At 42.5% G+C, this 25,552-nt stretch overlaps 1 protein-coding gene across 1 annotated transcript in view; it reads right to left on the minus strand.

Moving 5' to 3' along the window:
* LOC115077770 (vomeronasal type-2 receptor 26-like) overlaps positions 1 to 21,857 on the minus strand; it is an 82,106-nt gene extending 60,249 nt beyond the window's left edge. Inside the window, exons 1-2 of the mRNA XM_029580055.1 lie at positions 21,643 to 21,857; positions 1,447 to 1,738 (exon numbers count right to left, since the gene is read on the minus strand). Coding sequence (XP_029435915.1) covers positions 1,447 to 1,738; positions 21,643 to 21,857 — 507 coding nt within the window. The remainder of the gene's footprint in view (positions 1 to 1,446; positions 1,739 to 21,642) is intronic.
* Positions 21,858 to 25,552: the final 3,695 nt, after the last annotated feature.

The following is a 25,552-nucleotide window of genomic DNA, read 5'->3' on the forward strand; positions in this document are numbered from 1 at the left end:
TGCTCCTACCATGTGACGGGATTGACCAATGGCACCGGTAGCCCCTGTGACATAGTAGGTCAAAGGCTATCGGCACCATTTTAAATACAGGCAGCTGAGGATGTGAGTGCAGGAGATGGTTCCCGGACCCCCCGCTAGACCACCAGGAGTTTTGGTAAGTCTTGGGGGGGTCAGGAGGGTGAGGAGTTTGTTTAAATTGGCTCCTTTCGATGGCCGAATAATTCGGCTAAGATTTGTTGTATTTGTGGGGAATCGTCATACGTTTCGCTTCCCCACGAATACAACAAATATGGCCCTATACGTTGCGGATTACCAATTGTAGGGAATGAATGCACACCCCTATTACATTATGGAGCATGGGCCTCATCTGTAATCAGAGGGAAGGACTATTACCTAGTATGGATCATGTGGAATGCTCAGTTGTGTTCAAGGACTCTTTGAATTTTCCAGTTTTATTCAGAAAATCTTTGTCTGCAACTACATCAGAATCATCCTGAGAAGCAATTCCAAACACCATGCAGAATACTTCATTTCAAGAGGTAAAATTTCAGTAACTGTTCAAATTCTGGGCATTACTGGGGGTGTGGTTAAGTCACAAGATGAAAGCCATCTTGGTAGTGTTAATGTTTTCACTATTAGTCAGCTATCAGCAAGCATAAACAATCAAATCTAGACACCGGGCTAGATGGCTTATATGTAGGTAGCCATGCTTGTGCCCAGAGTGAATGGTCCAACTTCTTCCATCCCTATGTACTATTCTCAATGTACAAAACTCCCCCTCCTTATCCTCAATGTTAAAACACCAAGGACTTCCACATATTCATAAAACTGGATATCAACACAAATGTTTCCCAAAACCTTGCAATCGATAGAGCTAAGCATCAGCTTCTCCTGCAGGCCTCCCAATCCACATTGTAAATCCAGTTCCTTCCTGGATCTCTTCATTCCCTGTATACTAAAGCAGAGACAGGAGGTACCATTCAGGCGTGAGCACTGGTGCTGGCAGCAGGACTATCATATGTGGATCCTGGCAGCACTGGCTCTCCCTCATTTTCTTCTCCCTGTTTATTCCAAATCCTTGATTCTTTCATTACTTAAACTTACTCTTATTCTCTTCTTTTTAACTGAAACCTCAGGATTCAGATTGACTCCTTGAAACAAATTCAGACTCAGTCATATCTAAAAAAAGATCTGAAATGTTGAGGATAGATTTTGCACTGGTTTCAAGCTCTTTTATATTAAGGTAGTTTGGAACTAGTGTAACCTGAATAGTTATTTATTCTCTATTTTTTCAACTGTTTTCTCTAAATCATCATTTTGGTTTCTACAGCTTGTCAGTTTTTAGTGTCTCTAAATAATAATTTGGTTTCATTTTGATAAAAGATGCTGCTCTGTAGGGATGCGTTATGCAGTGAGGTGTAAAGTAAAATTGAGAAGCCCTCTCACCTGTGGGTAGTGGTATATCCTGAACATGTTGGCAATCTGACTTGATTCCTCTGAAGAAAGTCCTTCTATTATAGCAGCCAGTGTACCAGATGTTTCACAGCTGTAGTTAGGGATCAAGCTGTCCATTCCAGAAAATGAATTCATGGCAGCAAAAAGCGTAAATACTGGATTGTTATAAGGCTCGTAAATGTGGAACCCCAGTGTCAGGTCAGGTAAGAGATCCTTATTGTTCTCAATCTCCTCCACTGCAGAAACAAAGGCCAGGAAGTTGTAGTAGTTTACTGGAAGAAAACTGTAATGACACTAAATGTCAGGTAATTTAAAATTGTCACTCAACTGAATGATAATTAAAAACATGGAAATAAATTGTTGACTTAAGTGAAGTGGATGGGGTCCTTTAGAACATCTACAAATTGATCTAATAACAAGTGAGAATGTACAACTTTAAGGATCGACCCAAAAAGCAAAGCAGAAGCTGATCCAGTTGGCTGTATAGCAGTAGAAACAAAGAGAATCGGTAGTTGGAAAAGCCCTTTATTTATTGATGCCCGATGTCACAATCTGCAAATGTTTGTTGCTTGACGGCGCTGACTGCAGACCTTGTTTGGATTGCTATTGATGACTGCAGACAAAATACAATTGGTACTCTCTACAGGTATTAGATGAGCTTATATATGTTATTGTGACATTGGCCTTGCAGATATCAGTCCTGTCTTAATTGATTGCCCCTGAGGCAGCTCTATGTAAGAGAGCGAAACTCGGCCAGAGTCGGGCATCAATAAATAAAGGGCTTTTCCAACTACCGATTCTCTTTGTTTCTACAACTTTAAGGATCAGCACATTTCTTGACTTAAGTGAAGTGGATGGAGTCCTTTAGAACATCTAAAAATTGATCTGATAACAAGTGAGAATATACAACTTTAAGGATCAGCACATTTCTTTCCTTTCTCTCTTTCTTTCTTCCTTATCTCCCCTCTCCACAGTTCCTGCTTCTCTCATAGTATAGCTACTAGGGATGTGAATCGTTTTTCAACGATTAAAATTATCGTCCGATAATGTTTATATCATCTTAAATCGTTATAGAACACGATACAATAGAAATTCTAACGATTTATCGTTAAAAATCGTTAAATCGTGTTAGTGCGCACTAACTCGAGTTAGTGCGCACTAACTCCCCGTTAGTGCGCACTAACTCGATTTAGTGCGCACTAACTGAAAATGATACAAATAAACACTTTCCAGGTCACTGAAGGTCAGTTAGGAATGAATATGTGTTCCTATTGGCTGGCTGCCCTCTTATCTATTGATGTTACCAAGGTTACCACTGAGGTGATGGTTGGGGGGATGGGAAATGGAACTGGAAACTAACGAACACCAACAGAAAATGAAACAAAGTGTTCACACTTCCCAGGTCAGTAAAGGTCACTTAGGAATGAATATGTATGTATGTATTCCTATTGGCTGGCTGTGCTCTTATCTATTGATGTTACCAAGGCTAACACTGAGGTAATGGTTGGGGGGATGTGAAATGGAAACAGTTGGAAGCTTGACAAAAAAAGTAATGTAATGATCAGCACTCACGTGACTAGAACTTGTTTGTTTATTATTTTTGTTAGCAGGCACCTGAAATGCTAGTGCATGTTGAATTTGCCAATCACTGTGCATTTTAGAAAGGTGGTCCTGGCTGGAACTGTACACAGTTCAAATATATGTAATTGATTGTTGGTAAGTGCATTTTTTAAGTAGCCACACTGGCACAAGTATGTTTACTTTTCCTCCTACTTAACTCACTAGCTCAGCTTTGTAAGAAGGGCTTCTCTGCTTGTGTGTTGTTTTTGTTTGGTGTGAGGAGAGCAGAAACATCAGATCTTTATTCAATCTACTACAGTCATCTCTTACAGTGCCCTATCCCTATTAATACCAGGAGTGTTGTGATCTTCCTGCACACAGTGCCCTAACCCTGATACCAGTCTGAGACAGCTCCCTCCCTGCATTACTAGTGAGAGGCTGGCTTCACAGACAGGGGGGAGCTGCCTGACCCTCACTCCTGACTTCCCCCATGTCCCAGCTAGTGAATGGTGTGTGGGTGAGGGGGGGGGGGAGGATGGTGAAGTCTGAGACAGCTCCCTCCCTGCATTACTAGTGAGAGGCTGGCTTCACAGACAGGGGGGAGCTGCCTGACCCTCACTCCTGACTTCCCCCATGTCCCAGCTAGTGAATGGTGTGTGGGTGAGGGGGGGGAGGAGGATGGTGAAGTCTGAGACAGCTCCCTCCCTGCATTACTAGTGAGAGGCTGGCTTCACAGACAGGGGGGAGCTGCCTGACCCTCACTCCTGACTTCCCCATGTCCCAGCTAGTGAATGGTGTGTGGGTGAGGGGGGGGGGGGAGGATGGTGAAGTCTGAGACAGCTCCCTCCCTGCATTACTAGTGAGAGGCTGGCTTTACAGACAGGGGGGAGCTGCCTGACCCTCACTCCTGACTTCCCCCATGTCCCAGCTAGTGAATGGTGTGTGGGTGAGGGGGGGGGGGTGAGGATGGTGAAGTCTGAGACAGCTCCCTCCCTGCATTACTAGTGAGAGGCTGGCTTCGCAGACAGGGGGGAGCTGCCTGACCCTCACTCCTGACTTCCCCCATGTCCCAGCTAGTGAATGGTGTGTGGGTGAGGGGGGGAGGGAGGATGGTGAAGTCTGAGACAGCTCCCTCCCTGCATTACTAGTGAGAGGCTGGCTTCGCAGACAGGGGGGAGCTGCCTGACCCTCACTCCTGACTTTCCCCATGTCCCAGCTAGTGAATGGTGTGTGGGTGAGGGGGGGGGGAGGATGGTGAAGTCTGAGACAGCTCCCTCCCTGCATTACTAGTGAGAGGCTGGCTTCACAGACAGGGGGGAGCTGCCTGACCCTCACTCCTGACTTTCCCCATGTCCCAGCTAGTGAATGGTGTGTGGGTGAGGGGGGGGGGGGGGTGGATGGTGAAGTCTGAGACAGCTCCCTCCCTGCATTACTAGTGAGAGGCTGGCTTCACAGACAGGGGGGAGCTGCCTGACCCTCACTCCTCCGGGGTATTGTGATCTTCCTGCACACAGTGCCCTATCCCTGATACCAGGGGTGTTGTGATCTTCCTGCATGCAGTGCCCTATCCCTATTAATACCAGGAGTGTTGTGATCTTCCTGCATGCAGTGCCCTATCCCTATTAATACCAGGAGTGTTGTGATCTTCCTGCACGCAGTGCCCTATCCCTGATACCGGGATGTGTGCAAGAAGATCACAACACCCCCGGTATCAGGAATAGGGCACTGTGTGCAGGAAGATCACAACACCCCCAGTATCAGGAATAGGGCACTGTGTGCAGGAAGATCACAACACCCCTGGTATTAGGGATAGGGCACTGTGTGCAGGAAGATCACAACACTCCTGGTGCCAGGGTTAGGGCACTGTGTGCAGGAAGATCACAACACTCCTGGTATTAATAGGGATAGGGCACTGCATGCAGGAAGATCACAACACCCCTGGTGCCAGGGTTAGGGCACTGTGTGCAGGAAGATCACAACACTCCTGGTATTAATAGGGATAGGGCACTGTGTGCAGGAAGATCACAATACCCCTGGTATCAGGGTTAGGGCACAAGTTCTAGTCACATTGACTGATCACATTACTTGTTTTGTCAAGCTACCAACTGTTTCCATTTCCCATCCCCCATATACTGTCAGTAGGAAACTTGGTAACATGAATAAATAAGAGGGCAGCCAATAGGAATACATATTCATTCCTAAACTGACCTTAACTGACCTGAAAAGTGTCAAATTGTATCATTTTCAGTTAGTGCGCACTAACTCCCGTTAGTGCGCACTAACTCGAGTTAGTGCGCACTAATCGGAAAAAAACGATTTTTTAACGATTTTTTAACTAAAAAATCGTGCCTAAGACGATTTTCTTGCCCTGCCACACGATTTCTATCGTTAAGACGATATGGAAAACGATTCACATCCCTAATAGCTACCATTCCACAACCTCCACATGAATAGCTTATCCACATGTGCTTGGTGCTAAACCCAAGACTCCAGTTTTTCTATTTCTCTATCCATCCATACTCTATATACTCATGTATAAGTCATGAAATTTAAGTCTTAAAATTCATTTTAAAAAACCCTTGTGAAGATTTTATGACCTTCGGAGTGAGGAAACTCACCCAAAGATTATATTTTTGCAATGTTCTCTCAACCTAGCTTTATGTTACCCAGGTAAAGAGTCCATCCAGCTAGGTTGAGAGAACATTGCACAAATTTCATCTTTGGGTGAGTTTTCTCACTCCGAAGATAATCAAATCTTCATAAGAGAGCACTGATCTGTTCATATGTCTCACTCTGAATGTCAAAATGGCCCCTAACCCCTACCCTCCTACCTAAACCTCACCTCAAGTAACTAGGGGGGCCTCATATAGAGGTATAAATACCTACCTAGTATAATGATATTCTAGCTAGTTTGTCTGTCTGTCTCTCTCTCTCTCTCTCTTAGCTAGGCTGTGTCTCCAACAGCCAAAAATGCTATTTACAAATTTGTGAAGCCAGCCCACTTGGCCCCAAACTCCTCTCCTTTTTCTGATTTTCATTGCACCATGCATTATGGTGCATTTGCATGCGTTTAAGGTGCTTAACGCATGCGAAAATGCCATATAGCACTTTGATAAATGACCCCCTTAGTGTCCAAAGAAAAACTTTTTTGGTATTTTTTTATAGCGATTTTAGAAAGGAGCAAAGACCAACAGTCTAATTAGAGAATCCCCAAGCCCAACTCAGCCAGTGTTTTACTGTAAGTCAGCTTCTTAAGGGGTTAGTTAAACAGTTTATAATCCATCAAAAAGACTGCATGTTACGATTCCTCCTGTAGTTGTGCCACAGGAGGCCTCTTACCTTTCTCTGGAGGCCGCTCCGAAGCCAGGGCCTCGCCTGAGCAATTGTCTGGATCCTGCTCCATGGCCTGGGAGGCCTTCGGTGTTGTTCAGGGCCTACTCGAGGCCTGCTCCACTGCAGCCTGGACATTCTGGTTTGGGCCATGCCCTTCTCCCTAGGGGCAGGCCCGTGACTTCTCTCCATTCTTATAGAGCCAGCAAGGGGCAGCCCATCTGGACTCCTCCCAGGGAGTTGCCTGCTTATAGCATTATAAAAGGATCTTTACTTTAGTTCCTGTTTGCCTTCGGATCGGATGCCACGCTTGTCCAAGTTCTCCTGTGCTGATCCAGGTTTCCTCTGGTTTCTTTTATTGATGGCTCCATGTCCTGTGTCTGCTTGTTCCTGATGTTTGTTCCTGATCCTGATGTTCCAGCCCTGTTGTTCCTGACTGCTGGTGCTCAGTATCCTGCTCCTGACTGCCAGTGTGCAGTACCCTGCTTCTGACTGCCGGTGTGCAGTACCTTGTTCCTGATTCTTCAGTACCTCGTACCCTTCCTGCGCTGGCCCTGCTCCCGTGGATGTAGGACAGGGTGGTCCATGACCAGATCAGTGGTACTGGCTGTGTAGGGCACCCTGAGGGACAGTGCCAATGTCTAATCCTCCCTAGTCATCGTCCTGACCCAAGCCTTTGTCTACAGTACCTCGTTTCAGAGTCTACATCTACAGCACCTGGTTCCAGAGTCTACGTCTACAGTACTTTGTCCCAGAGTCTTCGTCTTCAGTGCCTTGTTTTGGTGCCTTCTACGTTTTAAGATCTTCGTCTGCCCTCATCTTCTGTCCGGCCTGCCGCCTTTTGCCGTTACCCAGTGGCAGGTCCGAAAGGGCTTGGAACGGTCGGAGGACTGTTCATTGACCAACACTGTGTTGCTGATCATCCTGAGGTGGGCAGGTCCGGTTGAGGGTCAGACATTCAGTTCTTATCTTTTACCTTGTCCTGCTTCTGGCTACCCATGCTCGCACAAGCTTACATCCTGCGGTGTGTCTTGGGGCTCCTCCCTGAGTCAAACCATGGCTCAAGGGCTCAAATCACCTGCTTTAGAGGCGACTGCGCTCCTCGCGCTTGAATACTGCGGGCTGCAACATAACACATAATACCATAAAAAATCAATTTAAAACAGTACTTATCTGCAGGCCAGGAATGTCATTAATTTTGGACCAGTGGTCTCACTCAAAGATCAAGAAATCAGCAAAGGGAAAAAAATGATGTAACTGTCCAAAATGATGAGTCACATGGGAAACATTAAGACAAAGGTTAAGTATCATGATGTCAGTTCCAAACATACAGAAATCACCCCTAAAAATGTTCAGATCTAAATCACATTTAAACCCCCAGGACGCAAATATTTCAGTTTATAAATCCATGACTGCTCCAATCACAATAACTGTCAACTCAGGTCACTACCCCACCAGTGTGGAACACTTAGTCCATGACAAAAAAGTGAAGCTTGTGAAAAGAATGGTGCATTTCTTCACAATTAGCTACCAACCATATATTTAGTTGATTGTGCATTAAACATGAGAAGTGTTTGATCATACTTGTCTTAATCATATGCAATGTCTTCCCCTGAAATCATTTATGTGATCATCTGACTGTGGTTGCATTAGATGTTGAAGCACTCTATTCTAACATCCCACAGGAGGAAGTCATTTTGGTGGCCACTCAAGTTTTGGAACAATGCACACAACCTCAGTGAATACCATATTTTTATTTCTTTATTAGAGATTGCTTTAAAGAAAAAAATGCTTTCAATAAAGTATTTTACCAACAGGTGTGTGGTACAGCCATGGGTGCTACCATGGCCCCAGATTTGGAAAATCTTTTTATAGGCTCCTTTGAGGTCCAATGGCTGTCCGACTGTCTTTTGGGTCCCATATTGTTATTTGGAAATGTTATATTGATGACTTTTTTTGTTTTATGGAAAGGTCCAGACTTTGTTTTGACAATTTTTTAAGCTGGTTGAACTCTGAATTGTCAACTTAAGTTTACAAATAATAAACATTCTCACAAGATATTGTTTTTTTGACATATTGATATGCAAAATGCCTTTTGAGTTCATGAGTATTCTATATCGCAAACCGGTTAGCTGCAATATTCTCCTGCATTTTTCTAGTATTCACCTCAAAGCTTAAAAGAAAGTTACCACTAAGCCAGTTTCTATGACTTCACTGTCTGTGTTTCTCAAGTGATTTTAAACTTCAAGCACAATCCCTTTCCAACAGGTTTTTGGAAAGAATACAAAGAATACAGTACAAGACACTATGCACCATACACAAATTAATACACAACGAAAACGCAGTCTGGCTGAACACAGCCCTTCACGTACACATCCCCAACAGAAATTTGAGATCAGCCAACAAAGCGCTTCTGACGATTCCATCAGTCAAGACAGCAAGACTAACACAGGTAAGAGAAAGGGCTTTATCCTTATCAGGACCCATTTTATGGAACTCCATGCCGTTGTAATTAAGACTACAAAGAGAAAACAAAACTTTCAGAAAAAATCTGAAAACTTGGCTATTCAAACAAGCCTTTCAAAAAGAGAAGGGAGAATAGAATCCAGGGAAATGCAAAGCTTAAACCAGGTAAGTGCAAGGGACAAAACACCCACGCAAACAGAAATCACTAAGGGTGTATGTTTTTTTTTTTAATAGAATTCATCAGTAAAGGATAAGTTACTTAAAGAATGAGTCCTTGACTCAAACTGCTATAGAATCAAATGGGACATGATAGTGTTCACTCTCATTTAACAACTAACATTAATTAAAACTATGTTACCGAACATTATGGCACCTATGTAAACTGATAGAGGTTAATAGCATTTCTTTTGTGCCTTACTGTAAACCGTTGTGACGGTACCCACCTTAACGACGGTATAGAAAAAGTTTTAAATAAATAAAAAATAAAAGAGGAGACCCAAGATCTTGAGTTAGAAAACTCTTTCTGCGAACCCTCAGTAGTCATTGAGAATGGTTATTTTACCCCAGACAAATGAGAGTACATCACACTTTACCTGTGTGCTTCCATTTTCCTCACAGGTTCATGCTATCCACAAATCCATTTTATAGAATTGGAGGATCCTTCAAATTCATGGGGTGTTTGAGTTACCTCCCAGAATTATCTATACAAGAGGTAACAATCTCAGAGATTTACTTGTCCCTTCAGACTTCTCCCAACAGCCGATCCAGCATGGAACTCATCCTGCTGGTTTTCATCAGCCATGTTTCTAAGACTACTTATTTGATTGTAATTTTGTAAGATTCATAATTGAATCATAAGATTCAATTAAAAAACTTTACTTCATATCAGTCTTCAGATGTGATTTACACGATTAAATGCCTATGTAAAAACATCTATGTGGTGAACACATTGCACATGATTAGACATATAAAATTGAACACCGCTCATGTTTAATGCACAGTTGACCAAATGCACTATTGGTAGCTCATTGTGAAGAAATGCACCATTCTTTTGACAAGTTCTTCTTTTGATCACGTGTTTCCACACTGGTGAATTGGTGACCTAAATTGACAGTTACTGTGATTGGAGCAGCCATAGATTATAAACTGAAATTTTTTGGTCCTGGGAATTTAAATGTGGATTTAGATCTGAATGTTTTCTTGGGGTGATTTATGTATGTTTGGAACTGACGTCATGACACTTAAACTTTGTCTTAATGTTTCCCAGGTGGTTCATCTTTTTGGATGTGTTATATCATTTCTGATGTTTTAAAGGAGGCAGTTTCCCTTTGCTGCTTTCTTAAAATTTGAGTGAGATCATCAGTCTGATATTAATGGTATCCCTAGCCTGCAGATAAGTTTTAAATTGATTTTTGATGGTATACTAACTGTATTATGTGTTATGTTGCAGACCACGGTCTTTTTGATGGATTATAAACTGTTTAACTGTCATCTGATATCTACTGGTAAGTTGGGCTAGACAAACAATTGACTACTGAGTCATTGGCCCTATACAAACAAAAATTTTAACGCTTCGACCATGACTCGCATATTGAATTTTTATCTAATATTATGTCTATAGGACGGTAATATACATTATTTACATCTTACCCTCAGGAAAATGATATGTAAAAGGTAAAGTAGAGCTTCTTACACTGCCATCACTTAAAATAAAGGTTATTGAATGTGCAACGGAAACCAATAAGGGGCAGATTTTCAAAGACCTACGCGCATAGGGAGGTTACCCGTGCCGGGCCTATTTTCAAAAGGCCCGGCGGTGCGCATAAAGCCCCGTGACACGCATATGTCCTGGGGCTTTTTTGAATGGGCGGGCATGGCCGAGGACTCCGGCACAGCGGCCAGAGGATTGTGGCTGGCACAGCACTCTAAAACAAAGGTACAGGGGGGGAAGGTGGGGGTGGGGGAGGAAAGTTCCCTCCGAGGCCACTCGGAGGGAATAAGGAAAGCCAGCTGGTCTCCCCGAGGGCTTGGCACGCACAAGGTGCACTAGTGTGCACCCCCTTGCACATGCCGACCCCTGATTTTGTAACATGCGCATGGCTGCACGTGCATGTTATAAAATTGGGCATACATTTGTGCACGCCGGATAGCGCGCACAAATGTATCCCACGTGCGTACCTTTTAAAATCCTCCCCAAATTGTGTAGCTGAGAGAGAATTTGGCACTAGTGAAAAACTCATAAGAAACTGAAGAAAACTAATGAGGCTAAGCTGCAAGAAATGCCAAAGTCAAAGAAAGTGGTACATTTCAAAGTTGTACCTTTTGATAAAATGCAAAAGGATTTGAATGACTGGATAATGGAATGGAGGCAAAATGGTTACATTCAGCTATGGGTGCTTGAAATAGCAAAAGTCAAAAAGTATTCAGCAACAGAAGCTACGACTCAATTTACAACATTGGCTGGTTTATGTATGCGGTTCATGAAATGATATGGATTGGGCCTTTGTCAACAAAGATCTTGCAGAAACTGCCTAAAAAGCTTGATGAAAAGGTTTGTTTGTTCTATGAATTCATTATTAAGTAGAGAAAAAGAATGACTTTGATATGAATAACATTGGCAATATGGACAAAACACCAATGGCATTTGATATGCCTGGCAATTGAACTGTAACAGACGTTGGTGAGAAGACCGTATTTGTGAAAACAGCCGGTCATGAAAAGATGGCAGATTGCACAAAACTGCGCCTTGTAGTAATTTTCAAGAGGAAAATGATGCTAAAATACATAAAAATTCCAGCAGGCATAACTGTTTGTGTTCATCCTAAAGGCTGGATGTATGAGGAAGGGATGAAATTGTGGCTATGAGATGTATGGGATAAGGGACCAGGCGTGGGGGCTAAGAAAATGCCCATCACTATAAGTGTAGGATATGTTCCACGTGCAAATAACAGAGGATGTTAAGGATGATGCAAAGAAAATGGCAACCATGTAAGCAGTGATTCCAGGTGGTCTAACATCCCTATTCCAGCCATTAGATATCTGTCTCAACAAGCTATTCAAGGACCTATTATACAATACATGACAACAATGAATGTGTTCTGGTCAAAAAAAGTTAATGAAAGGTGGGAAGCTGATGAAACCAGACATTGATTTGTTAGCAAAATGGGTAAGGATGCTTGGGATTTAATTCCACCAGCAATGATCAAGAATTTGTTGCTGAAAAGCTACGACTGGATCAGAAGACAATGTCACCTAAAAAGAAAAAGATGAATAGCATTGAATAATAATACAACAGATGGTGATAGTGAAGTCGATGTTTATACTGATATCACTGAAGAACAGTTCATCATCTATTCGGATATATTGACGATGAGCAATCGGATTTTGAATGGTTGAATAAGACACTTAGTGCACTTTATTAGTTTTGGAGGACTTGAATAAGAATGTTCTTCTCTATTTAATAAATAAATTAAAGAGATTTTCTTAAGTTATTAAATTAAAATGTTTCTTATTATGATTTGACCTTTATAAAATTCTTCACTTAACTGTAGAGTTTAAAGTAATATTTACCGGTAATTCAATAAACATATGGATTATCAGCTTGATCCAAGATCTTGGCCTATGTAAAATCTGCCAAAATTATCAAATTCAAAGAATTTCATAAGCCCCTTATGTTTTACCCTCAGCTTATCTATATGTCATAGCAAATTTCCTAATTTTTGGCCCCAAAACTGCCCACGACTTATCCATGAGATACACAAGTATATGTGGTACTCTTTTGCATTAAACATCCATATGGATGGACAAATGGGTGACAAACTGAAGGATAGACACACACAGTGGTTGAAAAATGCAAACTTCTTTTTCCCCATAATACATCCATAAAACTGTTCTGATATTTGTAAGTAACATCCCCCAATATATGCATTGTTTTGGGTCTGTCTCGTCGTGTTGTGATACGTGAAAGTGAGTGCCAGCATTATTTTGCGTCAATATTTTATAGTATTTATTATATTTTTGCTTTGTTGAATTATTAATATTTTTAATTTGATTGCTTTGTAGAGATATTTTTACTGTTTAAGGATAACTTTCAAAAAAATCTGCAGGGCTCCATATACTAGGGATGTGAATCGTTTTTCAACGATTAAAATTATCGTCCGATAATGTTTATATCGTCTTAAATCATTATAGAACACGATACAATAGAAATTCTAACGATTTATCGTTAAAAATCGTTAAATCGTGTTAGTGCGCACTAACTCGAGTTAGTGGGCACTAACTCCCCGTTAGTGCCCACTAACTCGATTTAGTGCGCACTAACTGAAAATGATACAAATAAACACTTTCCAGGTCACTGAAGGTCAGTTAGGAATGAATATGTGTTCCTATTGGCTGGCTGCCCTCTTATCTATTGATGTTACCAAGGTTACCACTGAGGTGATGGTTGGGGGGATGGGAAATGGAACTGGAAACTAACAAACACCAACAGAAAATGAAACAAAGTGTTCACACTTCCCAGGTCAGTAAAGGTCACTTAGGAATGAATATGTATGTATGTATTCCTATTGGCTGGCTGTGCTCTTATCTATTGATGTTACCAAGGCTAACACTGAGGTAATGGTTGGGGGGATGTGAAATGGAAACAGTTGGAAGCTTGACAAAAAAAGTAATGTAATGATCAGCACTCACGTGACTAGAACTTGTTTGTTTATTATTTTTGTTAGCAGGCACCTGAAATGCTAGTGCATGTTGAATTTGCCAATCACTGTGCATTTTAGAAAGGTGGTCCTGGCTGGAACTGTACACAGTTCAAATATATGTAATTGATTGTTGGTAAGTGTATTTTTTAAGTAGCCACACTGGCACAAGTATGTTTACTTTTCCTCCTACTTAACTCACTAGCTCAGCTTTGTAAGAAGGGCTCCTCTGCTTGTGTGTTGTTTTTGTTTGGTGTGAGGAGAGCAGAAACATCAGATCTTTATTCAATCTACTACAGTCATCTCTTACAGTGCCCTATCCCTATTAATACCAGGAGTGTTGTGATCTTCCTGCACACAGTGCCCTAACCCTGATACCAGTCTGAGACAGCTCCCTCCCTGCATTACTAGTGAGAGGCTGGCTTTACAGACAGGGGGGAGCTGCCTGACCCTCACTCCTGACTTCCCCCATGTCCCAGCTAGTGAATGGTGTGTGGGTGAGGGGGGGGGGAGGATGGTGAAGTCTGAGACAACTCCCTCCCTGCATTACTAGTGAGAGGCTGGCTTCACAGACAGGGGGGGAGCTGCCTGACCCTCACTCCTGACTTCCCCCATGTCCCAGCTAGTGAATGGTGTGTGGGTGAGGGGGGGGGGGAGGATGGTGAAGTCTGAGACAGCTCCCTCCCTGCATTACTAGTGAGAGGCTGGCTTCACAGACAGGGGGGAGCTGCCTGACCCTCACTCTTGACTTCCCCCATGTCCCAGCTAGTGAATGGTGTGTGGGTGAGGGGGGGGGGTAGGAGGATGGTGAAGTCTGAGACAGCTCCCTCCCTGCATTACTAGTGAGAGGCTGGCTTCGCAGACAGGGGGGAGCTGCCTGAACCTCACTCCTGACTTCCCCCATGTCCCAGCTAGTGAATGGTGTGTGGGTGAGGGGGGGGAGGATGGTGAAGTCTGAGACAGCTCCCTCCCTGCATTACTAGTGAGAGGCTGGCTTCACAGACAGGGGGGAGCTGCCTGACCCTCACTCCTGACTTCCCCCATGTCCCAGCTAGTGAATGGTGTGTGGGTGAGGGGGGGGGAGCATGGTGAAGTCTGAGACAGCTCCCTCCCTGCATTACTAGTGAGAGGCTGGCTTTGCAGACAGGGGGGAGCTGCCTGACCCTCACTCCTGACTTCCCGCATGTCCCAGCTAGTGAATGGTGTGTGGGTGAGGGGGGGGGGGAGGAGGATGGTGAAGTCTGAGACAGCTCCCTCCCTGCATTACTAGTGAGAGGCTGGCTTCACAGACAGGGGGGAGCTGCCTGACCCTCACTCAAGCAGAGAAGCCCTTCTTACAAAGCTGAGCTAGTGAGTTAAGTAGGAGGAAAAGTAAACATACTTGTGCCAGTGTGGCTACTTAAAAAATACACTTACCAACAATCAATTACATATATTTGAACTGTGTACAGTTCCAGCCAGGACCACCTTTCTAAAATGCACAGTGATTGGCAAATTCAACATGCACTAGCATTTCAGGTGCCTGCTAACAAAAATAATAAACAAAGAAGTTCTAGTCACGTGAGTGCTGATCATCACATGTCAAGCTTCCAACTGTTTCCATTTCACATCCCGCCAACCATTACCTCAGTGGTAACCTTGGTAACATCAATAGATAAGAGCACAGCCAGCCAATAGGAATACATATTCATTCCTAAGTGACCTTTACTGACCTGGGAAGTGTGAACACTTTGTTTCATTTTCTGTTGGTGTTCATGAGTTTCCAGTTCCATTTCCCATCCCCCCAACCATCACCTCAGTGGAAACCTTGGTAACATCAATAGATAAGAGGGCTGCCAGCCAATAGGAACACATATTCATTCCTAACTGACCTTCAGTGACCTGGAAAGTGTCTATTTGTATCATTTTGAGTTAGTGCGCACTAACTCGAGTTAGTGCGCACTAACGGGGAGTTAGTGCGCACTAATCGGAAAAAAACGATTTTTAACGATTTTTCAATGAAATAATCGTTCCAAACACGATTTTCTTCTCCTGCCACACGATTTCTATCGTTAAGACGATATGGAAAACGATTCACATCCCTACCATATACTGAGAAGAGATATGCAGGGCTCCATATACTGAGAAGAGATCCACTACAGTATGTTGTAACTTGTGCATAACAAAAGACAAAGATTATAAAATGTCTAATTCCACCCCCCAACATACACATGTATGTTTGATTATGCAAGAATAAATGCAGTGCATTGGAAACATGTACTTCAATGCTTTGAATGTGCATATTTTTACTACCTAACTTATAAACATGCAAATGTATCTTTTATGTGTGCAAAAACTGATAGCTTATTTGCGTAAAAGCTTATTTATGCATTTATGTAGGTATATTTTTAAATATACATGCATTATTGAAATCACCATTTTGCTGATACCTCCACCAGTTCATCTAGTCCTTCTCCAGGTCAACAAGACCATCCTAATTTTTCACCCTGAACTCTTTCCAGTTCAACAAGACTTCCCACCCAACCAATAGTCTGATATCAATTGCATGATAATTTCCAGGTGTAAAAGTCCACTAATAAGTTGTCAAATGTTCTTGTAGATGCAGATAAAATAGCAACTTTTCACCTAAATTTGTCAGGCTGTGGTAAAAATTGCAGAAATATGGTGCATTAGCATCCTGCGATTCAAAAAAGAATGGGCATCGTTGGAAAAATTGACAAAATACTGCAACACATGTAAATAATAATATCACATTGTGCAATACTCTTTCATGTCACATGATGCTTTGTTGTGTCGTTTTAAGTGTCGTGCATAATTTTACCTATGCACATTATTTTCTTTGTTAATATATTCAGGCTTCCTGCAGCTGCCTCTCTGAAGGTGTTTTAGGAATTAGAGCAGGAGAGGAGTTTGGTATTGGTGAGTAGTTGGTTCATAGTTGGAGGAGGTCTATATTCTATTACCTGAATGCATTGTCCTGTTTCTTATTTATCATCTGTTTACCTTTACCTTTGTCTATTTTGTTTATCTATGTGCAAAAGAAAAGGGTTAGTTTCTGTGCACTTGTCTTGTTTGTCTGTCTGTCTTTTTGTGTTGAGGGGAGGAGCTGTGAGGATTGGACAGATGTGGTCAGGAATGGAATAGTGAGGAGTGGAGTTGGGGAAGATGGAATGTGGAAGGTGTGGGGAGAGGGACGAGAGGCAAAAGGAGAGGAAGGAGGAGAGGAGTGGTATGAGGAGGAGTAGGGACAGTAGTAGAGATAGGGAGGAGGGAAAGGATAGAAGGAGGGGGAGGGGGTATAGGCAGGTGAATGTAGGAGGAGGAGGACAAGAGGGTAGGGCTAGATAGAGAGGACAGAGTGTGAGAGAGTTGTCAGTATAGGTGCAGGAGGGGAAGGAATGGAGGAGAAAGGGGAGTGACACCACCTCTCCAGAAGTGAAAGTGGCAACCCAATCCTCAGGCAGCCAGGCAGCAGCACATCTACATGTAAGTACCTACAAGTTCTGTGTGGAGGATAACAAGCAACTCATTACTGGGGTCCTGAGAATTACAACATGATCTTCTGCAACTGGGCTACAAAGACCACCAGATCTCCAGACAATAGACCATCAACATGAGCAACTGGTAACCTACAGATGTAATAAAGCTGTTCCTACCTATTCATTATCAAACATCAATGATGTATGTGCCAAGCTTACCCCTACCTGCTATTGAGTTGTCAGAGTCATTACTACTCATAGTAGATTCTGTACACCAGCCAGCCTGACAGACATGTAAATGTATACAAACAAAAAAATCTCACTTGATCAAATCAAGATGTATGAAGAAATGATTTTTAAACAAAGAGAATGACCATCCTATTTCACAACAAGAAATGCTGCCCTTTTAAGTGCAACATTTTAATCATCAGTCATTCTAAAAATGAAATGCACAGATTAAGATCCACCAATGTGCAGTCCAGTGGGAGCACTGAGAGGATAGGATAGGATCATTTGCTGGTGGCTGAAAGGAATCAGTAAGTTTTGCTTAGGATTTTTTTTTTTATTGGGGAGAAGTAAACGGGGAATATTATTTAGTGTGTTTGTGCTTTTAATAGTCAGTAAGGCAGCTAATAAACAGAAGTTAGTGTGCTTGCATTTCCCAACCCTCCCACCCCTAGCTCATCCTTTAATTTATAAGCAGGTGCCACTTTCACACTAAAAAAAAAAAAAAAAAAAAATCAGCCTTTTAACATCACTTCACTTCATGAATTCCCCACACCTTATTTTGATTATGCCCTGTAGGCCACTATCAGACATATAGTGAATTCATTCATACATTTAAAGGACACTAATTAAACACATTCCAACTCCCATAGCAACCTAAAACTTAACTAGGAACTGAACAAATTTGAGATGAAGGCAGCAGTCCAGCAGCAAGAGGGGGGCTTCCCAGTCTTTTGCATCGAATGTCACATGTATGATTTTTTACCTGCCGGTGAGAAGTTGTACATGTGCATGCGATGCAAAGAACTCCTGGCTCTCAGAGAATGATTCTGATCTCTGGAGGCTAGAGTGGCAGACCTGGAGGAGCTGAGGCAGACAGAGAGGTATATAGATGAGACCTTCAGGGACATAGTAGCCATGTCCCAACTTCAGACTGGCAGCCCTGGTGCTGCCTTGGAGGAAGAAGGTCTTGTGATTGGATATTATCAACCTGTAGAAGCAGGAAAGGATCCTGTAGCAACGACCTGCTCTCCAGGTGATGCACTGTTCTTTCGTGCTGAGGACATCTCCCCAAGGCCTACTGCCTAGGAGGGAAGGGTTAGGTCGGCCGTCATAGTTGGTGATTCAATTATTAAGAATGTAGATAGCTGGGTGGCTGGTGGGCGTGTGGATCACCTGGTAAAATGGCTACCTGGTGCGAAGGTGGCGGACATCACAAGTCAGTTAGATAAGATTTTTGGCAATGCTGGGGCAGATCCAGCTGTAGTGATACATGTGGGCACCAATGACATACGAAAATTTGGAAGGGAGGCTCTGGAAGCCAAATGTACGCTTTTAGGTAGAAAACAAAAATCCAGAACCTCCAGGGGAGTATTCTCTGAAATGCTCCTATTGCAAGCTTTCCTTGGTAGTATCTGCTGCACCATCCTGGTTACCCCAATGTATTAGCCAGTTTTGCTTGATGTATTTTACTTATGAACCTTGCCATAGAAGCAGTCCTGTGTTATTTTCTTAATGTCTGTGCTCCTGTTGGTTATCTCTAAAAACAAAATCTACTTTCTTTCTACCCTCACCCCCCTCCTTCAATGCAGAGAGAGATGTTGTAATTACATTAAAATCATCAAGGCTTATTAGTTAAGGGTAGTAATCCCATGCCTTCTGTTAAGGGTATTAACTGCTGCTTTGTGCAGGTTACTCCAATGCTAATCAGTTCACCAGACCATAAAATTTGGGGCCCTCATTGGTTGCTGTTTAAATCCAATTTCCCTTTACCCCTGCCATCGAAGCAGAGAGAAATGTTTGTGTTGTACCAAAGTATCAAGGCTATTTGGGTACTAACTGCCACACCAGCAAGTTACCATGAACACTTTCTTCATTCCATTTAAGATTTGGCCATAGAATCAATCCTCTATTTTTCCCTCACGTTTGCTTATTTTCCCTTATGTCTGCCCGACCATGGAAGTTGGGGCCCTCAGTGATTGTCTGAATCCAATTCCTCTTTTCCCCGTGCTGTATAAGCATGGAGCAATGTTGTGTTGCATTAAAAGCATCAAATAATATTGGTTAAGGGTAGTAATCTCCATGCCTCCTGCTAAGGGTAGTAACCGCCGTACCAGCAAGTTTATCGCATTTTAATCCTCTAGCTTTTAGAGATCCACAGTGTTTATCCCATGCCCCTTTGAATTCTTTCACTGTTTTCTTACTTACCACCTCTTCTGGAATGGCATATCAGGCCTCCAATACCCTGTCCATGAAGAAATATTTCCTGACATTGGTTCTGAGTCGTCTCCCCTGGAGTTTCATTTTGTGACCACTGGTTCTATTCTTTTCTTTCCACTGGAAAAGGTTTTAAGTCTATACATCACTGAAACTTTTTAGGTTTCTGAAGGTCAGTATCTTCCCTGCATCTCCTCTCTATCTGAGTCTACATATTCAGATCCTTCAGCTTTTCCTCATAAGACAACTGATACAGACTAAACACCATTTTTGTCACACTTTTCTGTCTCTATCCTTTTTGAGATACAGGCTCCAGAACTGAACACAATACTTCAACTGAGGCCTTACCAAGTACTTGTACAAGGACATTATCACATCATTTTTCTGTTTGGTTATTCCTCACTCTATGCAGCCCAGCATTCTTCTGGCTTTAGCTACCACCTTATCATATTGCTTCTCGATCTTCAGATCCTGAAACACTATCACCCCAAGATCCCTCTCTTGGTCCATGCATATCAGTCTTTTACCCCCCATCACATACTACAGAGTCATGCATCCCAGATGTCCACCCTGTTGCAGGTCTTAGTATCAACCAAAAATAAACAAACTTTACTTTCTATCCCTTCAGAAATGATGTTCACTAAGATATTGAACAGAACCAGTCCCAACACCTAACCCTGTGTCATTCCTTTTAATATGGCTCTCTCTTCAGAGCAGGTTCCATTTGCCATTACATGCTGTCTCCTATAAGACAACCAATTTGTAATCCATGCCACCACCTTGGAGCTCATGACCAAAGTGGTGGCATAGCTTTATTCACAAACCTGCTATGTGGGACTATATCAAAAGCTTTGCTGAAATCCAAGTAGATCACATTTAGCATTCTTCCTCAATTCAATTCTGAAGTCTTGTCTCACAAATCTGCTATATTTTTTGAAGGGGTGAATAAGCATGTGGATACAGGTGAACTGGTAGATGTAGTGTATTTGGATTCTCAGAAGGTATTTGACAAAGTTCCTCAAGAGAGGCTTCTAAGAAAACTAAATGTCATGGAATAGGAGGAGATATCTTTTTGTGGATTACAAACTGGTTAAAAGATGGGAAACAGACTGTAGGATTAAATAGTCAGTTTTCACAATGGAAAAAGGTAAACAGTGGAGGACCTCAGGGATCTGTACTTGGACACATGCTTTTTAATATATTTATAAATGGTCAGGAAAGAAGTGCGATGAGTGAGGTGATCAAATTTGCAGATGACACAAAATTATCCATAATAGTTAAATCACAAGCAGATTGTGATAAATTAAAGGAGGACCTTGAGAGACTGGAAAAGTGGGCATACACATGGCAGATGAAATATAATGTTGACAAATGCAAGGTGATGCATATAGGGGAAAAACAACCCATGCTGAAGCTACACGATTTTAAATTCCATTTTAGGAGTCATCACCCAGGAAAAAGAAATCTGGGCATCTTAGTTGATATTACATTGAAATTGTCAGCTCAATCTGCTGTAGTGGTCAAAAAAGCAAATAGAAGGTTGGTAACCATTAAGAAGGGAATGGCAAATAAAACAGATGATGTCATAATGCCTCTGTATCACTCAGTGCTTAGACTGCACCTTGAATACTGTGTGTAATTCTGGTTGCCGTATCTCAAAAAAGATATAGTTGCACTGGAGAAAGTATAGAGAAGGGTTACAAAATGATAAAGAGGATGCAACAGCTCCCCTGTGAGAAAGGCTAAAGATGTTTATGCTGTTCATTTTAGAGAAGACATGGTTGAAGGGGGATATGAAGAGGTCTACAGAACATTAAAGGTCTTGAATGGGTAAATTTGAAACACTTATTTACTCTTTTTGGATAATATAAGTACTAGGGGGCACGCCATCAAGGTAGTAAGTGGCACATTTAAAAACAAAATCAGAGAAAATTATTTTTCATTCAACATAAAAATAAATGTTACCAGATATTAAAAGCCGATCATGTGGTTTCTAAGACTTTACCTGGGCATTTTCTTCTCATTATTCCTGAACAGTGAATATTTTTAATGACAAATAATATATAAGCAGTTTGTGATTTGGAGCAGTGAACACTCAGATCATTATTAACCCATTGTATCCCCTTGTAAAGTGGCAGGTACATTTGGAGGTGATGACAGTGAGTACTTCTTAAAAAGCTCACACAAAGGAGCTGAGCCTTGAGGTTACTTACCTGGGAGTTGCTGTTATTTTGGGAGAAGATGTGAAGAGTCGTTGTTCAGTTGGATGAAAATGATCCACATGTATGATTCCCCCAATAAGAACATCCCCAGTTCTGTGGAATCCTTTTAATAACCACCTGCGGCGTTTTGATGGACATCGACACTCAGTGACCTTCCACAGGTCATCATAAAGCATCAATAACATAAGAATCAGAAGAATCCCCATCTTTCAAGTTGTAAAATACAATATACTATGGTAATGCGTTCCCTTCCTAGTCTATACTTAATTGTTGAGCATACTGAAGGATGCTCTACAGGTCTTGCTGCTCTTTGAATGAAAGAGAGAAATGATTAAATACAAAACTCTCTGTGTGGACGTAATAAGTGAAAACAGCAATGCTGACAATGAGGTGAACTCTCTATTTGTAGATTGTATTGTATTTGTAGATTGGATTGTAGATTTGTAGATTGGATTGTATTGTAAGACATTAACTTGTCAATGTTTCTGTTTAGAATGTAAACCGAATTGATCAGTAACTCTGTTATTGGAAAGTCGGTATATAAAAGTGCTAAATAAATAAATAAATAAAATAGATGAGATCCAGCAGCTGTGAGGACAACATGTGAGGCTTATTGGACGCTGTTGCACAAAGGTCCCTCCTCAAGAGAAATCTTCTCCTGACCTGCATATTTAACATTAAATATAAGTTGTTTTTAAATATAACCTTACAGAATGCCTTCATTAAAAGAGAGACAAATATTAATTTGGTTGGAATGTTTGATGAGAAGTAAATAATACTAATTAACAGCATTCTGCATTGAATATGTGACATCAGGAACTACTGAATATCTCATTTCTTACATCACACAGCCACGGTTACTGCATATAACACAAAACTTTCAGACTTCACACATGATTTATCATGTTATTTTTTTTTACTGGAATGATGTATTGCTTATTTTCTAATTATTGTAGTTTATTTATTTAGCTCATTGCTGTGTGGTGTCCCTGTGGGATAGGAGGGTAATCTTCACAGGCTGGAAGCAGGAACCACACTGACTCAAACCTTTCCTCATGCAACTTTTCACTTTATTATAATAATCAGCATACAAACAATAGTAGATTGCCAACCTTCCAGCAGAGAACTCTCACTTTAGCTTCCACCAGAGAGGGCTCAGGAACTGATTTCTCCTGTTCCTAGTTGGGTTTCAGCTCTTTTCCCACCCATAGAGCTCTCTCTCTCTCTCTTTATAAGTTTTAAGGTGGACCCAGCCTGTGGCCTGGTCCCACACAGGTAAAGAAGGAATATTAGGTTCATGTCTTTACAGTCCCATTATTAAAGATCTATTAATAACTAATATATCACTTTTTATTCTTGGCTATCATTTCACCTAACCTGACAGTAGTAGTCTTGAGCATTCATTTAAAATTAAATTGAAAAATATAACAAATAAGGCTAATTCATTTCATTTGGGGAGGCCCAAACCAAATCTTTCTTCAGGTATTTACTGCCAAATGACAGTGTCCACTGGGGTCATGCTCGAGTGAACTAACTCTGGCATATTCATTCTCATAGACGGCGCCATTTTGATGTACTGTATGTGTATGGCATTGCCATAAATCAAAATGGCACCATTCGCTGGGGTGAATATGCTGGGGATAATTAACTCTAGTGTGACCCCAGTGGATGCTGCATTTGGCAGTGAAGAGCCAAAGAAAGAAGACATTGGACGAGGGAGCTCCCAGGCCTGGACAAAGAGGCCTGGGTCTGACCCTGGGCCAAGGCCCAGGTGTTGGGACCCAGCCTCCTGGCCGAGGCCACGGCATCAGGTCTAGGGCCAGGCTGAGGCCCTGGCATTGGGACCTGTCCTCCAGCTCTGGGTCAGGGCCCTGGCCTAGACCAAGGCCCCAACATTTGGACCCAGGCTCCGAGTTGGGTCACGGCATCAGTCGTGCATCTGGTCCGAGGCCCCAGCATCGGAACCCAGCCTCCAGGTCAGGCTGAAGCCTTAGCTTTGAGTAGGCCGAGATCGCATCGACCTTGAGGAGGCCAATGTGGTGGTTAGCTACCGTGTCCTTGGCCTACAGAAGGCCGGGTAAGTGGGGTCCAGGAGGGATCCTGGCCCTAGCATTTTTGCTGGCGGGAGGTCCCAGGAGGCTTCTTTTTCATTTCTGGGCTATTTTTTTGAGAGGGGGTTTAATTGTTTGAATTGTTTTTTCCTCACAAATGAAAACAAATGAAATAATCCATAAGGTCCGACGTGGGTAGGGCTTTGAAAATCTGCCCCTGATTTTTTCTCTGCACATCCATACTTTGTAGCACAGTGAAACATTTCTTGCTAACATCCTTAATTTTGAAACATCCCTTTGCTAACCTAGTCCCTTGACTTTATACCCTTCAACTTGATTGTTTCTCTTCTATATTTGTAACCTTTCCCGCACCTACCTGTGCTGATGTGTACAGTTCTGGCTTGTCCCTTGCCTTCTTCAGCTATCCCACCTCATAGCCCCAATGGAATGCCTTAGCCTACATGCATCTCCTAGTCTTCATCATCTCTGGACAAACCACAACATGTGTAAGAAAGATGGCCTTGAAGCATTTAGAAATGGTATCAGACCTTTTAATAAGATAGCCTATGAGATGAAAACTTTGGGACAGATTTTAAAACCTACATGCATGGCCTACATTTGTGTGATCTACCAGGCATGCATAAATGTACGCCCAATTTTATAACATGCATGCGCAGCCACGCACATGTTATAAAATCAGGGGGTCGGCATGCGCAAGGGGGTGCACACTAGATCAGCTGGTTTTCCCTATTCTCTCCGAGGCCGCTCCGAAATTGAAGCGGCCTCGGAGGGACCTTTCCTTTTCCCTCCCAACTTCCCCTACCTGTCCCGTCCCCCAGCCCTAAAGAAACCTTTGTTGTAGAAGTTATGCGCACCGGCCGACTGTTGGTGCGCGGTCCCCCAGCCCAGTGGCCCTGCAGAGGCCTCTGGCTATGCCCCTGCCCAGCCCATTTTTCAAGCCTCGGGACTTACGCATGTCCCAGGGCTTTATGCGCGCCACTGGGCCTTTTGAAAATAGGCCCGTGCGCGTAACTCCCCCCCCCCCCCCTTAGCACATAATTCCACCTGGATTTATACATGTAAGTCTTTTAAAATCTGCCCCTTTTCTTTTGAAAATGTGCCCCTCCATCTGGACCTGGATCCCAAGTTAAAAGAGTCTCTAGCACATCATCGACCATATATATAGATGAGTAGTTCTTTCAGTCTTTCTTGGCAATCGTTATCTTGAGCGAGTCATCTGTGTCTTCCACAACCCAACAAGGAGGACAGGCAACTCTAAGTCTTTAAAGTCAATCACTTTTAACACCGGGGCGTCAGGAGGTGGGTCCATGGGTCCCTTGACACAGGAGTGATGTGTCCACCCTTTTTCCATCATTCTGATGGCAGTTTCTGTGGTCAGCAAGATCTGAAATGGACCTTCCCACTTAGGTTGCAACTTGGATTCTTTCCACACTTTTATCAGCACCCAGTCTCCTGGCTGAAACCGGTGCACCATGAAGTCCAATGGAGGGGTCTGTGCCAATAGCCCTTTGTGTCTTAAGTAGGACAAAGAAGAAGACAGTGCCATTATATAGTTTTTCAAAAACAAGACTTTAGTTACAAAAGTGGGAATCTCCCCCCTCCCCAAAGATATAGTAACCCAAACATAATTTCATAGGGAGACACTCCTGTGTCTTTCCTGGGGTGGGTCCTTACCCTTAGCAAAGCCAGGAGCAAGCACTTAGTCCAGGGTAATTTAGTCTCCAACATTAATTTGGAAATTTGTTGTTTCAGGGTCTGATTCATTCTTTCCACTTTTCCGGATGATTGGGGATTCCAGGGGGTATGGAAGTGCCAATTGAGCCCTAGCT

The sequence above is a fragment of the Rhinatrema bivittatum genome, chromosome 16, assembly GCF_901001135.1.
Source record: "Rhinatrema bivittatum chromosome 16, aRhiBiv1.1, whole genome shotgun sequence".
Taxonomy (NCBI): Eukaryota; Metazoa; Chordata; class Amphibia; order Gymnophiona; family Rhinatrematidae; genus Rhinatrema; species Rhinatrema bivittatum.